Source organism: Impatiens glandulifera, chromosome 9 (genome assembly GCF_907164915.1).
Source record: "Impatiens glandulifera chromosome 9, dImpGla2.1, whole genome shotgun sequence".
NCBI lineage: Eukaryota > Viridiplantae > Streptophyta > Magnoliopsida > Ericales > Balsaminaceae > Impatiens > Impatiens glandulifera.
In genome coordinates, this window is record NC_061870.1 from 30,176,229 (window position 1) to 30,193,459 (window position 17,231).

The 17,231-nt window shown below is 33.2% G+C and overlaps 3 protein-coding genes across 4 annotated transcripts; 1 reads left to right on the forward strand and 2 right to left on the reverse strand.

The window, feature by feature from the left end:
• The first annotated feature begins 717 nt into the window (after nt 1-717).
• On the forward strand, nt 718-4,079 carry LOC124915191 (protein-lysine methyltransferase METTL21C). Of its 2 annotated transcripts, XR_007096844.1 has the most exons (4): nt 850-1,089; nt 1,251-1,648; nt 2,036-2,139; nt 2,239-2,540. XR_007096844.1 is itself a non-coding variant. In XM_047455863.1 (3 exons), exon 3 carries the CDS (start codon nt 3,109-3,111, stop codon nt 3,934-3,936), a length of 828 nt encoding a protein of 275 aa, XP_047311819.1. In that variant the 5' UTR covers nt 718-1,089; nt 1,251-1,648; nt 2,565-3,108; the 3' UTR covers nt 3,937-4,079. The 2 variants fall into 2 exon arrangements, 1 of the variants encoding a protein (XP_047311819.1); XM_047455863.1 differs by lacking the exons at nt 2,036-2,139; nt 2,239-2,540 and adding an exon at nt 2,565-4,079 and having other exon boundaries at nt 718-1,089.
• Nucleotides 4,080-4,122: 43 nt separating this feature from the next.
• On the reverse strand, nt 4,123-5,517 carry LOC124915189 (tubby-like F-box protein 2). Its single transcript, XM_047455861.1, has 3 exons — nt 5,137-5,517; nt 4,983-5,070; nt 4,123-4,870 (listed from the first exon to the last, which is right to left on the reverse strand). Exons 1-3 carry the CDS (start codon nt 5,500-5,502, stop codon nt 4,143-4,145), a joined length of 1,182 nt encoding a protein of 393 aa, XP_047311817.1. The 5' UTR covers nt 5,503-5,517; the 3' UTR covers nt 4,123-4,142.
• A 1,953-nt stretch (nt 5,518-7,470) lies between these two features.
• LOC124915190 (dihydroflavonol 4-reductase-like) lies at nt 7,471-9,311 on the reverse strand. The gene is made up of 3 exons (XM_047455862.1): nt 9,148-9,311; nt 8,904-9,073; nt 7,471-8,388 (listed from the first exon to the last, which is right to left on the reverse strand). The coding sequence occupies exons 1-3, from the start codon at nt 9,272-9,274 to the stop codon at nt 7,624-7,626; spliced, it is 1,062 nt and encodes a 353-aa protein (XP_047311818.1). The 5' UTR covers nt 9,275-9,311; the 3' UTR covers nt 7,471-7,623.
• Nucleotides 9,312-17,231: the final 7,920 nt, after the last annotated feature.

Below are 17,231 nucleotides of genomic sequence, written 5' to 3' on the forward strand. Positions count from 1 at the left end.
TTGGTGGAATGGAAGTATCCAAGATGAAGCCCATTTGCTCAACTGCAGCATCAATCCAAGTAAGTGAGTCACTTCTTGCTTCATTATTTGGGTGAAATAATATTATTAGTCTAATGTTCTGTTAATATATATTATCATATAAAACTAGCTATTAACGATTTAAATAATAGTTTAATCAAATTATTGATAGATCCGCAAGCTCCAATTGGCAAGAGCACTCAATCTAAGAGGTTTGGTGGTTCGAGTCCACCCGGATTTTTCTTAATAGATATTAAAATTTTGTTCAATAAGATAGGATAGGAGGCTGTAGTAGTTCAAAAATGTTGTACTAGAGGTATAACTTTGGTGAATTTTTTTTATTATTATCTCATTCTTCTGCAATTGCATTTGTTTGCTTTATTAAAATGACTTTCATAACTATAAAGAATAATTTCTATTACATTACATGTCATCTGTTGCAGCTTTTTAATTTAATCAAATATAAATTACAATTACCCCCAATCTATTTTCTAATTTTGACAAGTAATAATTTTTTAAATTATTTAATGAAATAAGCTATATAAATTGATGATGAGATTTTAATTTAAATAATCGAATAAAATATATTATTTAGCTGTACTTGTACTTGGTGGTATTCTCTAGAAGATTGTTATAATATATTAATTAATTAATTAGGAGACGTGTTTGTTAGGTATATTAGTCTATGCGTGAGTCTAACGCAATAACGCTACATACGCGTCAAACTTTTATTAGGTCAGCGTTAAAATCGGACCGTCTAATTTTTTTTCTTCCGCCTCCTGTAATCTCATCCGTTAATTTTCCCTATAAGTTAGGGTTCATCCTTCTCCTTCTTCTTGCATTATCAATTCCTTCTCTTTCTCTCTCTTCTTATGAAGACAAGCGGCGCGAGATCCTTCATATCTTTTGTCATGAACAATCAATTCTCTGGTAATTTTTTTTTGTATAGATCCAGGTTTGATCTGTTATTTGGTATGATCAAAGTTAGGTGGGATTGACTCGTGCTTTCATCAAATCGGATTATCGTTCATTGGCTTTTGTTATAATCCCATCCATGTAGATCCAGTTGAGGTATACGCTAATAAAATTCAACCGATCTTCTGATTTGTTTTCTTGATTTTCTTGTTAGGTTATGGAATTATCCTCTAGGTATACTATTGTATTCATGATTTCATCAATCCGTGTAAGGGTTATTCTATAGAGGTGTAAAAGATTTGTTCTTTTGGTTGCAGGAAGCTATTCAATCGATTGATTATGGGACGGCTGCACGATTTCGTCATGATCTATGTAAGATGATTTGAAGTCCTTGAAGCTGACTTGAAGGATAACTGTTGGGAAGTTTTGGAAGATGTAAAAAAGAATTCTGGATAACTATTAGATAGGATCTTTTGTGTTCTTCCTCGGACCTTTGCCATGTCAGGTGCGCTTGCTTGGCAGGTCCATAAATTTAATAAAAGGTGCCCTTTTTTGGTGTGGAGGGGAGATTGCACGGGGATTGCCCGGATTCTCTGCCTTCACTTTGTTGTGTGTGTGTGATTGTGTCTCTTTCTCTTCCCTATCTTTGTTACTGCTCTTCCAAATCTTCACTAGCACCAACGGCACATGTCTTCTCACTAGCATCTTGAAAGAGGTAATCGCAAATCATATACTTACCATTTAGATAATGCATGAATGAATCTAAATCAAAGATTGATATCTCTTTTAGCAAATGTTTAAAGACAAGATCAAGATATATGCAAATGCAATCACACTAATATAAATTCTCTCAAAATTTTATAATTGGACATGGATATATTAAAGCACAATAGCAAAGAGTTCCTTGAATAAGAATTAATACTATTCACATCTCTACAATTGTTATGTTTTCAATTTTCTTTTTTATTTATCGAGTTAGAAGCAAACAGTTATTTAATGGTTTGCTAAAGATAGTATATGGACTTATTAAACACTGTTGAGGTAGAGATTAGATGCTAAGGTAGTTGGGTTTGTTGGGTAATGCTATTATGTAATACTTAAGAGGATGAAGAGTGATTACTGTTCGAGATGGAGGTAGCTGATGCTGTGCTGTGAAGCTAGAAGTGGATGTTGCAGCAGAACAATGGTCACATCTTGTAATGACAGGTTTCTTATATCTGAAGTTGTTCCCTTCATTTTATTATGTTCTTTGTTTCTTTCAATGATTTTGACCATTTTTATTTTCTTGTAATGTTTTGTTTGCAGAGATGTAAGGAAATGGCTGTTCTCATCTATCATCATCATCATGGAGATTTGTTGGATTGTGTAGACCAGAATACTTGAGATGGTTGTCAATCTTAACTAAAGGCCTGAAGATGGTTGCTTTTTAAGTCAGTTAAAACTCTATTTAGTGTATCAATCAGCAGCACAAATGGAATCATTCCCAATCCTTAATACTGTTTGGATTATGATTTAGTTTGAACGTTTTTGTCACACTTCCTCCATTCATGAACTATGATCCTTATTGTGGTGTTTGTTTTTTTAGTAATAAATCATCTGTTGATGTTTCTCCTATTCTATAATTGTGCAAGCTGCTGTTGATGGATGAAGAAAATGAAGATATGGAACTGCTTCATCACTCAAACACCACCCCAATGGAAGGAGTAGTATTCTCTAATGCTTCAACATGGTTTGTTGTTATCTTCATTCTTCTGTAATATATACATACACATATATCAAAATTAAATCATATATTGAACATAATTAATTTAAAAAAATACTTATACCATATCTTTTAAACAATAAAAATTGTGTTTAAATTACACAAACTATTTTTATTGCAGCCCTCAAAAGTTTTATAGTATTGAAAAGATGATTCAGTAATTTATTTCATGAATCAAATTGGCTTATGATAATAGATCCGTAAGCTCTAAATGGTAAGAGCACTCAGATTGCATCTGAGAGGTTTTGGTGGTTCGAATCCACCCGGATTTTCAAATATAATGTTATTTCTTTGAGGCCCAATAATATAAGAGGAAGTACATTCTAGCCCAGCCCATTTCATTTACGTATTTCGAGCCCTACTTGTATGATGTCTTGGAAAACCCGAATGGCAAACCGGGTGCAGAAACTGCAATGGACAACAATCCAGAAGAAGATGAAGTCGCTTCTCTCTCAGCTCTCTTTCCTTCTACTTCTTCAGACGAAGACGACGATGGTGAGATCGTTATATCCGCTCAGCAATTTCCCTCCGTTCAACTACATGATGAACCAGTTGAACAGCTCGACATTTATCCTCTCTCTTCGATCGATGCAACGGTCGTGATCCGGCAGCTCAGATCCTTAGGTATCTCCTTCCAGCTATGGCCAGCAGCCACCTCCTTCGTCAATCTCCTCAATCAACACCATTCTAATCCAACCACCAGTCCTCTAGCATCCTCCGTCGAAATCAGCAGCGGACGTCAACTGCGCATTCTCGAGCTCGGTTCCGGCACCGGACTTGCCGGAATAGCCATGGCGGCCGTTTTAAAAGCTGATGTCACGGTCACGGAACTTCCACACGTGATTGAGAACCTCCAGTATAATGTCGAGGCTAATTCTGAAATGGTAACCAAACATGGCGGAAGTATAGTGGCGGCTGCCCTAGCTTGGGGGGAAATCGATCATATGGAGACGGTTGGGCGGGATTTTGATCTGATAATTGCATCAGATGTTGTGTATCACAATCATTTGTATGATCCTTTAATTCAAACGCTACGTTACTTGTTGATTGGATGTGATGAAGGGAAGGAAAGGAAGCCGTTGAAGTTCGTGATGGCGCATTTAAAGAGGTGGAAGAAAGAGTCGTGTTTCTTTAAGAAGGCGAGGAAGCTGTTTGATGTTGCGATCATACATTCTGATAGTCCATTGGATAGATCTAGGAGAGGAGTTTCTTTCTACCAGTTCACTAGAAAGCAAGCTTGAGAAATCGTTCATCTTATGTGGTATGTATTAATTAGTTTGTACTGTTGTTAGTTTGTGTTGAATCCATTCATACACCATTTTGAAGTTAGTGTTTGTTTGTCTTGTATAGTTTGAAAAGTCTAAAGAAGCATTTCATTTAAACCGGGAGAGAGTTTGGATATAGGATATAATACAACAAATAGTGAATAAAGAAGGAATGATATATATTAGTCGCAGACTGATTTGGTGTCGAAGCTACTCAGGCAAATAGCAAAGGCTTGGAAAGCAGAAAGTGGGTAGCTGTAATCCATGGTGAAGATGTCTTTTCCAATCTTTCCAAATTGTAATATCACCTTTTCTTTCTCAGACAAAGGAACATTAGGAAGTGATGAATCCACAGCTACCGAGAGCTGGAAGTTCTTGACTGAAGCAACCGTCACACGCCCTTTGAAATTCAGGCACCAGCATTGTAGCTGTTCGTGCCATCTGGGCAACTTGTTTCTTAACATCAGCGGTTCTTCTGATGAGGAAGAAGATGAAGGTTTCTTCTCATCATCATTGAGATCATGATCTGAAAGTGATGTGGGCGTTGGAGCAATTCCTCCCTCTTGAATGGAGGAAATTGGAATAGAGTTGATGACACATTGCATTCTCCTAGGTCCTCTGGTTCTTAAGAGGTTAAACTCATAAGAAACCGTTGCGATTTTGTTACTAGAGGTTGGATGTGATCTTGGAGGAAGTTTCTTCTTGGTACGGAATAACCCTTCTTTACCCGACCTGCTATTAAGCTTGGTGTCGTAAACGGTGAATTTGGTGCCCACGAAGTTGGACTTGAGTTTCCCGATATTACTAGAAAAGTTGTCCTGAACCAGGGGGAGGGATATTATGAATTCAGTTCTGGTCGTCCTTCTGATCCTTCTAGCAGCCAATAATAGTTTTTCATTTCCGTTCTCAGCTGTTTCAAATACGATTAGATGAATGAATGAATGAAGGTAGGAACAAAATGAGGTTTTAACAAATCTGGCAACCACCAAAAGCAGAGATGCACTACTACTACTACTACTTACAAGGGGTTAGACCTAAGTAGAGCCGATAAATGGAGGCTGTCCTGTCCCTTTTGATAAAGCATTGAATTGGAGAATCTCGAGATCCCGGCTAAAATACGCAATGAAAGGTGAGTCTATACACCATTACAAAGGAAAGAGCAAACAAAACTCTTACCTGTTTCAATGAAATGGGAAAGGTGAGTCTTCCACACTGCTCCGGTGTCTTGACGATCTCCTTTGTAATATCTCTCCAAGATTTGCAAACCGAAGCACAAGAAACCACAGCATTCCTTGCAGGCCATGAAGCTTCACTCTCTTCAACTCTGCTTATTATATCCGAAAGCAATTCTGTAGGCAAGTTTGCCCACTGTCCTTTGTCAACTAGCTCTGGTTCTGGTTCTGACTCACACTCAAACTCACATGGAGAAACATCAGGGGCAATGTGTGACAATTTCTGTCTACGCCAACATCTTCTTCTCCTTGATATGCTCCCAATCATCGCATCATTCATTTCCCGCAGTTCACGCACAATGAAATTCATTAGAAATGCTAGGAACTGCAAAATACATTTTAATCTCAATTAGCTAGCTAGCTTTCTCGTAAGAAAGAGCATAAATATAATGTCTCAGATCTATGAAGATAACTTGACGATGTAATCTATCTAAACAAAGGATGATTTCATATTATTGAGATAACCGTTGTATTAACTAACGTGTAATTAATGTTGTAAAACCTCTATGTGAATCAGGTTCTCCTGCTGCTTGCTGCCGTTGGGGGTATTATCCAGATCGGAGATATAATAAAGCTTAAGCCGAACAGTGCTTGGAACACCTCCTCCTGTCTGTCTGTCTGGCGATAAAATAAGAGACGTGGAGTTTCCTGGATTATAAGAGGAGTGACAGAAAAGGAAAATAGGAATAATTAGAATGAGGAGATGTGCTAACTAACACTCATTCACTCCTATCCAAATAAACGTGCAAGCCATTCTTCATAATTGAAGAGTCTCAGAATAAATAAATAAATAAATATATTTGAGATAATTAGGAATAATAATAATAATTTCAAAATTCAATGAAGAAGCTTAGAGCTAGTAGGTTTATTAATTGATAAGTGGGAGACAACAGCAGCATATCAATTGAAGGGGGTCCACTTGACATATGCTGCCATCTATTCAAGCACTGCTGGTAACATTGCTTGTCTGTCTGGGGTTACTTTAGTCTTCCAGAAGCTCACTGATTTGAACAAGGCATGTCCCATTCATCAAATCACACAATATATATATGACTTTTCCCTTGTTTGATCTTGCTTGTTTTGGGTTTTATTTATAAAAATAATTGTATTTCTTTTTTTCACATGAGAGTAACAGTTAAAAAAAAAAACACTGGGGGGGTTTGCCTGACTGACTGACTGACCTGGAGTGGTTCATTTGTTCGGTATTCATCTATGTAAGAAGATGGGGACTCTTGTGGGAGAGCTATCTACACCGTTGGATTCTGGATCCGCGAGACAGGACAAGCCCTTGATCCGCCTCGGCTCCCGCTTCCAAGGAACACCGTATGTTTTTACAAGATAACCATAGTTCTATTCTTTAACTGGATCTTAATGTCTTCTAAAGCCCAATACTGTTTGTGTGAAGAAACTCTAGGATGAAGTCTGATTTCTAGCATATTTGATTTTGGGTACTTAATATGCCAGTTTTTTCTTTGGGATAAGGCTACAGAGACATCACATTTACTTATAGTAACATGATTATTCTACCCATAATGTCCAAACACTAGAATTGAGCTTCTATTCACTTCTTATTCAAATTTTGAACTTTGATGATCATTCTACTACTTATTCTCAGTATCAAGACATAGGACGCTCATGAACATATATGACAAGACTCCCGTGGTTAAAATTTAATGGGTGTGTAAGGTCTGTGCCTACCAAATGGCAACATGTTTTGTCGTCTAAAACCCAAAGAAAGAAAGCAGGGAAAGTAGCCGCAGCTGATTAGTGTTGTTGGTGTAGGTGATGTAAACAGCATCAGCATCGGTGCTGGAACAAACATACAAGACAACTCTATGGTGTTTCATGTTGCCAAATCCAACCTTGCGGGAAAGGTTTTGCCAACTATATATAGTTGGTGATAATGTTACCATAGGTCAGTGAGATAGTGTTCAGTTTCCATTGATATGGCCATGACTAGCTTCCTATATTTATCACATTGATATTGCCTGCATATATGTTTATTAACAAATTAACACATGCAGGTGTGGGGAGGTAATCCGGCAAAGTTCTTGAGGAAGTTAACAGAAGAAGAGATTGCCTTCATATCCCAATCAGCTTTAAACTATTCCAACTTAGCTCCAAGTACATGCTGCTCAGAACTAACTCAAACAGCTTCTTTGATGAGTCTGAGTTTAAAACATTGATCTCTCACGAAGGAAGGAAGGAACTGCAGAGAAATAAGTCTGCACTCTCTCTGCATCTAGTTTCAAATAATTTAGAGGGAACACCATGCATATTTTGAATAGATGCAAATCTTCTCACTAATATTGGTGATTCTGTTACTACATAGATGGATAGATAGGGGCATACATCATCTTACATAGAGATAAACAAACACACGTAGAACTTGACATAAATTGAAATTGGTACATGGTCAATGGATCAATTTTTATTTGGAGGTGATGGGGTTTTCTTCTTTTCCATTGGCTTCAGGCTGGTGGTGGTTTTCAATGGAATGATGAGGTAGCAGTCCTTTCTCCCTGCAGGTATCAATGGCTCCCTTGAACATATCCTCCAAGGTATACTTGAACTTGAAATCCAACCCTGTCAGCTTCTTTGAGGAGAAAGACACTGTTGTTAAGCTGTTCTCATCAATCCCATCAAATTTTTGGGGGACATTGTACTCTGGCCATTTTTCGTTCATTAGTTTGGCCAATTCATAGATGGTGGCATCATGGGAAGAGCAAATGAATCTTCCCTCGGCTTGAGGGTGCTCATATAAGAATATATGAGATTCACATAGATCGTCAAGATGGACATACTGTCCTTGCTTAATGATGGAGTAATGAGGCGTATTCCCCGTGATGGGAGAAAGAGCAGTGATGAGGCTTGGTGGGAATGATGGCATGATAAATGGACCAACCACGAGCGTCGGAATGATGCTGATGAAATCGATGTTGTTTTCTTTAGCAGCCTCCCAAGCTGCTTTCTCCGCCAATGTCTTGGACACAAAGTACATCCATGCAGTCATCTTTTTCTCTCTAATGAAGTCGAGATCGCTCCAGTTGCTTTCGTCGTACACGGGCTGCTGTTTCTCTTGGACGTTCACAGTTCCAGCCGACGATGTGAAGACGAGTCTCTTCACTGTCTTTGCTTTCGCGCATGATCTTATGATGCTCAGAACTCCGTCGATTGTTGGCTTAATAACCTCGTTCTGCATTGCAACAATATTAATTCACACAAACTATATCTATCATACTCATGTTTGTTTTAATATTAATTTATTTGAATAAAAATGATGAGTGGGTACTGATTTTAATAATAAAAAAAAACATCATTTTCTTACCAAAAATAATGAATTTTTTTGTTTATATTATCATCAATTATTATTATTTTTTAAAATTAACTTCACTTTTCTTCAAGGCGGCCTAATTAAATAGTACACCTCTATTGACTCTAGTGGTTAATGACTAATATTAAGATTAATCTATCTATGATAGTTTTGTTTAATAAATAGATCAAGTGTGATGTAAGCATAAGATACGATTAAAACATATAATAGTTTTGTATTTAAATTAATAAAAATAATCTAGTAGTGTTATTAAGGTTGCGGGTACAAAGTCATTTTGTTTTATTCGCGGGGAGTTCCCGTCGTGGGGACCTCGGTGGCTGCCTAACTCGCATGACTCGCACGCTAGAGAGTATCTAGTTAGCTATTAAATTACGTACCTCGGGATCTTTGGATTCAAAATCCATGGGAGTGGCGACATGGAAAACACCAGAGCAGCCTTGAATGGCCTCATCAAAGCTGGCGTCTTCAGCGAGGTCAGCCTTCCAAAGTGTCAAATGGGTCTCGGCCTTTGGCAATTCCAACAAATGATTCACTTTCTTCAGATTCTCTGATATATATTGATCAATCCATAATTATAACCACACCACATAGACAGACAGACAGACAAACATGTTTATATACCTGGGTCTCGGACGGTGGCGCGAACGGTGTAGCCTCGCTCGAGTAGTCTCATGACGAGCCATGAGCCAATGAAGCCGGAGGCTCCGGTGACGCAAACGGTGCCGGGGACAGTGGTTGTAATAGTCATGATATGATATGATGATGAATCAGAATTTGAAGTAATATTTGAGTGTGGTGGTATATAGTAGGACTCATAATTATATATAATGAATAATAAATAAGATCTAGAAGAAGAGGGGTTGTTTGTTTGTTTGTTTGCACGTGCCTTACTTACCCAACTATATATAATGGTTGAAAGAAGGAGAAGTTGAGAATGGTAGGAGCTGCCCACCTTCTTACCTACTCAACTCACTATCCACTCTTTAAAGATTAATTTTTTTTTTAATTATTATATATAAATATATATATTACAAATACATTTATTTATACATGAACATTAAACCATTTCATTATAAATCAGTTAGAATATTAAATTCACTGGGCCATGCAATTATTCATTCATCTGCAATTCAATAATATATAGACACTCCTATATATATATTCATTCCAAATTATATTTTAAACATTTCCTACATAATGACAAAATATAAATAGTTTCAGTGAGCAATTTAAATTTGTTGGAAGGTAGTTGCACTTAATATGTTAGATGTATGCATGCAATATCCATATATTTACATAGTGGATCTAGAATCCCTACACCCTAAACAAAAAATTAAGAATAATAAAAATAATACTTTTTTTTATTTGGACTAGGTCTAAATTTTGGAGCCCATATATTATTTCAATTTAAGAAATCAAAATGTCACGAATTTGATTTCGTTTGGATGTCAAACTCCTTTAATTTCAAAGAAAGAAAAAGAAAAACACACATTAGTTAGACTTGCATAGATAGTGTTCTATGTTTTAATGACAATCATTGGGTTGGGTCATTTGGGATTTGAACAAAAAGAAAAGAAATTAGAGAGAGAGAGGTGGGAAAGAATGAGGTTTAGGGTAGAAAGAAAGAAAAGGAAAGAGGGAGGTGCTGGTCTGCCCCCTGGGTGGGTCTGTTGGGCTAAGCCAGGGACGGCTATGGGCACAGTTGTAATTATTATTTTCTTTATAACAATCATAAATTAAAATGACAATAGATAAAAAGAAAATATTAATTATTAGAAACATGGGGAATTATTGACAATTAAATACCCAACCAATTAAACTAGAATAGAGTTTTCCTTTTTTTTCAGAAGAAATCTTAATCTAGATTCATGCCATAATTTAATTTAGTTAACAAACAGACCATATTCACACTATTTATTAGAATGACCTTTCAGTCTTTAATTGTTTACCAACTTAAGTACGGGAAACCCTTTTCGAGATAAAGTTTAAATACCCGAAAGTGCATGATGAATTTTGGTTTATTTAAAAAATGTTATTTGAGGAATTTTTTTTAATAAAAAAATTAAATTTATTAATATATAATGATAAAACATATTTTTTTAAAAATAAAAAAATATTTTAATATTTTTTATTAATGATTGAATAATGAAATCGGTGAAAGAGGGAATTGAGTTATGTACTTATGTTTAAACAAAAATAAAAATTAAAGCCAACAAGGCCTTATAAAAGTAGTTGTGAAACCTAGATTATTTCCTTGTCAAGGGGAACTTATAAATGGGGTGACAATATATCAATGGTGTAAAAATTCAGAACACCATGAATTACTCATTTTCAGTATTTTATTATTTTTTATATATGAATTTAAAACCAAAAGGTTTTTGTTTCACTCAAAATCTATGAAGATATGCGTCTTTACAAAAAAAAAAAAACAAAAAAAAAAAAGTTAAGTCAATTTCGTAACTAGTATAGAGGGATTTTTGCCTGCAGCTAATGTTACAATTTTTGCGGCGTTTTTTATTTAATGTTCAGATTTTAGCCGGTATTTCTGATCTAATGTTAAGATTTATGCTGCCTTTTTCGAATTAGTTTTAATTTCGAAAATTTATATATGTAATGATAATAACAAAAACTACAATTACTTAATGATTATGACCGAAAATGTTGTCATTGGTTAAATATTGTCTTAATGTTGCATTTAGATATTATTTGATATGTAAGACTAAAACATCTTTAAATTCTCTTTTGCAGGGAGGACGATTAGAGAATATCTCAACACAAACTTTACTTTGAAGAATTAATTCAGAACACATTTATGTTCTTTTTGCGTGTTTTTGATGAACTCGGTTCCACTTCTTTTGTGCCACTTCAATTTTACATGGTATTTAACAAATAGTTTTGATCAATTGACAAGAGGTACACAATTTAAAATATATCACTATTTTATTTACAACTAGAAATCATATTAAAAAGAAGAAATGAGTTATATATATATGTGTGTATATATAGGTTTACCATGTTTTTTTGTTTTGGTTTTTGTATACCTAATCTAGGAGATCAGAAGGGGACATTCTGCGTTGTCTTCCTTTAAGGAGAATTCTTGGACTTTTTAAATTTTTTTTTATAAGCATAATTAATGTTATAAATTTGGTAAGTTTACTTTCTATCCATGTGTATTTTCTCAAGTCTGCTTGATTTGATTTGACCATAAATATATTTTGTTGGCGGGTTGAACATTATAAGATGTTATCCTATCATTTGCACTAACAATTTTTTCGGTCTTTAACATCTGCACAAATTATGCCTCAACTTCTTTGCGAGATTCTAGGTCGATCATTATAAGGATACGACAAAAATCTTTTTAGTTTTAATTTTTTTCTCAATTTTAAAATATCCTGCGATAATTATTATTCTCATCTACCACCGTGAAACACAAAACCTCATTAGAAAACACAAAAATTGTTCAAACACTTAACCTCAATGACATCGAAACAAGACATGCAATGGTAATAATAATATACTTGTACTCACTTATATCATACAAATTATAATTTTTTTTTCATAACAGTTATGAATCCCAAAATAGAAAGTCATACAAAATAACAATGAAAAGTAAAAAAAAAATAAAAAAATATAAAATCTCAATTCGATTTGATATTGAACAGCTATGGCCTTGTTCGTAGGGTGTTCATCGGTTCGGTTTTCGAGTTATTCGAGTTTTCGGTTTGGGTTCTTCGAATTTTTATTTTTTTTAAGCAAATTCGAAAACCGAACCGATTTGAATAAATTCGAATTCGGTTTATTCGAATTCGGTAAATTCGAATTCGGTTCGAATTCGGTCGGATATTCGGTTTAAACCAAATATATATCACCTACCCATAAGATAATTTTTTTTAAAAGATTTAACAAAATAAATAAGTTATTAAAGAGATCTTATCTACTTAAATTAATAAAAAAATATAAATCACGCAAACTTAGCTTAGTGACTAACACCAATATATATTCGATAATTGAACGACAAAAGTAAAACAGTGTCGACGACGACAATATACGGCGGTTGAAAGGTGTGAACAGCTAGAGAAATGGAAAATGAATGAGGGATTATGGATTTAATGTAAGGATCTAGTAGGAGGCCCATGATAATTTATTATATAATATGTAATAAGTTATATAATATATAATAAAAATAAATAATAAAAATGAATTCGGTTTTCGGTTTGGTTTTCGAGTTAAAGGTTTTTTGAAAAACCAAGAGAGTGAAAAATTAAATGATTGGTGATAATTTTGAGGAAGTAATGATTATTTTTGGTAAAAAAACTTAAAGGGTATTGATATATATAAATAAAATATAAAATAATAATTAAAATTAAAGGGTATTTTAGTATTTTGGTTAATGAAATGAGTGATGTGATTGGTGAGAAATGATTGATTGAAAAATTGATTTGGTTTGGGTTTTTATAAAACCCAAAGAGAACAAGTCCTAAGTTTTGAAATTGTTTATTATGAGGTTAGTCAACAATCACTTAATTCCAACCCTCAAATCACTTTTGAAAAAAAAATGATAGTATACATTTAATTGATAAAAAGTTGGTCTAAAAATCCATATATTACAAATATATATATATATAATGATGCTTAATTTTTAAAGTGTCCGGATTGCCGGGTCGAGAGCTGTGGTTAATTTGGATATATGTGAGAGTAAATGAATACTTGGGTCGAATTGTGGGTTGACCCGCCCATAAACTTAAAACGGTTAAAAATAAAATTAAAAATACTATATGTATGGTTCAAACTTGCAACCTAACAAAACAAGTACAACCTTTTAACCAACTAGGCTAATAACACTTTATGTTTTGAATTCAATCCAAAATTTGATAAACGCGTGACATTTTAACCATATAAGTTCAACTTTTTAACTAACTAATATATATATATATATATATATATATATATATATATATATATATATATATAATGATGCTTAATTTTTAAAGTGTCCGGATTGCCGGGTCGAGAACTGTGGTTAATTTGGATATATGTGAGAGTAAATTGATACTTGGGTCGGATTGTGGGTTGACCCGCCCATAAAATTTTATCGTAATATTTTTTTCACGCTTTTTTATATTATTACTCGTGCAAATGCACGGGATACATGCTAGTTCAATTAATTATCTTACATTCTCGATTGTGATAGTATACATTTTTGTTACCTAACAGTTTAGGTCTTACTATATTTTGTGTTTGTATAGATTTAAACCTTATTTTTTTTAAATGGTCCATTATATACTTAACCCTTATCCTATGTATTTAATTTTTAATATTTTGTACATCATAAAACAAAACAAAATAAATAATAAACACTTGTATATGTGAATATGTCTCATTTTTAAAATATTGATTAAGTTTTATAATGATAAAATATAATATACATTTATTTATTTTAAATAGTATATGCATAATAAAAGTGATAGAATATATAATTAAAGCATATATAATGACTCAAACATAATATCTGAGAAAATATAAAAAATATGAAAATAATATACATGGATCATTTACAAAAATTAATAAATATACAAATAAAAAATTGTTAACGATCCTTAATTTAATCGGCCTATCTGCTCCGACACTAATCCGACACTAATCCGGCAGAGCTGATTATAAACCTAGAGATGACAACCGTAAGTATATATTTCATTTTATTTTTCTTTCTTTTTGTGCAATTTTGTACATTTTTTTCTCTCATTCTTTCATTTTTGTTTGACAAGGAAAGACAAATATCTCATTTAAACTTCCTAGGAATTCTATTGAGACGGTAATGGGGTAAAACTTTATAATATATCATCGGTTTCCTTTGAAGTAGTTTCAATTATTAGAGTTGGGTCTATCAATCTTAACTTTTTTTTGTTGGACCTAATTATATTATATATGGTGATCTTGACAGATTGAAGAATCATTAGGAGCAACTTATTATATCAAAGATGAAAAGAAGTTTGTTGGGTTGTGGGGAAATATGAAGATGATCTAGCAAGACTTAAAAGGGCAGGCTTTCTTGGTGATGAAACTTGTGTTTTAGTTAAGAAAATGAAATTAAGTATTCCTATAGGAGGGTGTTATCGTACAACTTATTATGATGATGGGGATACATAAATTGTGTTGGTAGTTGCACAAATCTTGATATGTAATTTGTGCTTATATTGTACTTGTTTACTATGATTGTGGCACAATTGATCTAGTTATTTTTATAATATTTATTACTGTTTTTTTTTTTTTTATATATAATTCAAATGGTAACTTTGGAAAGTTTTCATATTGCTGATTTGTCCTAAAAATGATAAAACCATATATTATTATTCATGTGATTGGGGGAGAAAATCAAATTTCATACCAAACAAAAACACATGTCATTGAGATCCAAGACTCACATCTGGACAAAAACAATCTAGTCAGACATCTAGATCTTGATTTGATAGATCTTCTTCCTATGTTCCCGCTCACATGCGCTCACATGAAGGGGTAAAACAGTCATTTAAAAAATAATAATTCCCGAAATAAGCAATTCAAATGGTACTCCCAACACCTATATATATATATATAAAAACTTTTGATAATATACCTTTAACTAATAATTATCAAGTTGTGCATATTATTTATCAGAAAGATATATTCACAAATTTTGGAATCTAATTATCTGCTATTTGAAAATTCATGGAAAAATAAGAGAATTTCTTTCCCCAAGCTTCGAAAGAATGATTTGGATACATGTGTGTTCTTTCTCAATATTATCAAGTGGTCCATTGGATTTTTCTTTTCAAAATCACATTTTTACTAATTTTGTATTAGTAGTTGAGTAGTTGATGTGCAAAGTTAGTTTCAACATTTTTCGGTTATAAGTGGCGAGACATTTAACAATAAAAGCCAAACTAATGGTTGATTTTTCTTTTACAAATTCAATTTGTTGTTAATTATCATTACAATTAAACCTTGTTTAGGTTTAGTAAAATCGCATTTTTACTAATTTTGTATTAGTAGTTGAGTTGTTGATGTGCAAAGTTAGTTTCATGTTTATAAGTGGCGAGGTATTTAGCAATAAAGACAAACTAATGGTTAATTTTTCTTTTACAAATTCAATTTGTTGTTAATTACCATTACAGTTAAACCTTGTTTAGGTTTAATAAGAAAGAATAGGTCAATTATACGAAAATATTGCGTGTGTTTGAAACCACTAGTAGTTTCACTTTTAGGTTTAACAAGAATAACGACGCCAAGTTCATTAATGAGTAATTGCGTGAAGTTCAAACACAACCAATACATTTTCTAGAATAGTATTTTCCCCGTCAAATTCATTAATAGCACTTTGTGTTTGGACTACACGCCCAATACATCTACTAGAATAGTGTTTTCAATGTCAAATTCATTCATCCAAACACACCCAACACATCTACTAGAGTAGTGTTTTCCACATCAAGTTCATTAATGAACACTTGTGTAAGTCCAAACACACTCAATTACTTCTACAAGAGTAATGTTTTTATTTTCGAGAGGAAATTCTAATCGAGAAAGGTCGATCCTCACTGGAATAAGATAGACATCTTATATATAGTTTGTGCAACTCCATATGATGTTCCACTTCAAATCACCCTTATATCTTCTTTGCCTAATAAATAGAAGTTGTAAATGAGGTTAAGGAGATCAATGATAAGTTTCAAAACAAAGAAACATTGGATGTAAAAGACACTAAAAATTTGATAAAAATTATTACACCAATTCCTCCAAAGATAAATGGACTTGTAATACTAATTATATCAGGAACTACTAATTAACTAATTAACTAATGAATTTTGTGGCTGGTTAGATCATTAATAATATTACATAAAATGTTTATTTTGGTAAGTAGTATACACAAATTTGAAACATTTATCATCAATCAAAAATATCTCGGATCTATATGTATCTAAAGATCACAAAGATATGATTTAACTCGTTAAAAACAATAAAATCCAAGATATGAATTATTCAAATAACATAAAAATAAAATAAAATTACAAATACGGAGATTTTCATATTGGGCTGCAGAGGCGAGGTCTCGTAGGCTTTCCATGGGCCGGCCTGAGTAAATTTAACTATTGTTTGATTAATTGTTGAGGTAAAAAGTGCTAATATACTCTGCAGCCTTAAAAGCATTATATGATTTATATCTGTTTGAATATTTTTTTAATTAACATATATTATAGGAGGAGCTCTCCCAAATATTTTGATATTTAAGGTTTTGTATTTTTTTTAATATAGTGACCGAATTTCAGTTCTGTAATTGTGAGAAAAAAAAATAAAGGTGACAAATATGGGAACAAATTATAACCAAATATGGAGATGAAAGATTATACATCAATGTAAATAGGCACTTCTTTTTTCACAATAAGTAACATTTAAATGATAGTATTTTCATGGAGGATTGAAGAAGTTTTTATGAATGGGTAGCTGCACATGAGCTAGTTGCAATGGAAGTTGGGAAGGAAGATATCAGATTGTTCACTTTATCCATGGAACAAACTCTAAAAGATGACAGCACACCTGGTCAAAAGATGATCACAGTACAATTAGATTAGAATAACTATATATGCTAATTTAAGTTGAGATGTTTTAAGTGAAAACAAAAATGAACTAGGTTGACTCGGTTGTTCATCCAACTATAAAGGTTTGAAGAGGAA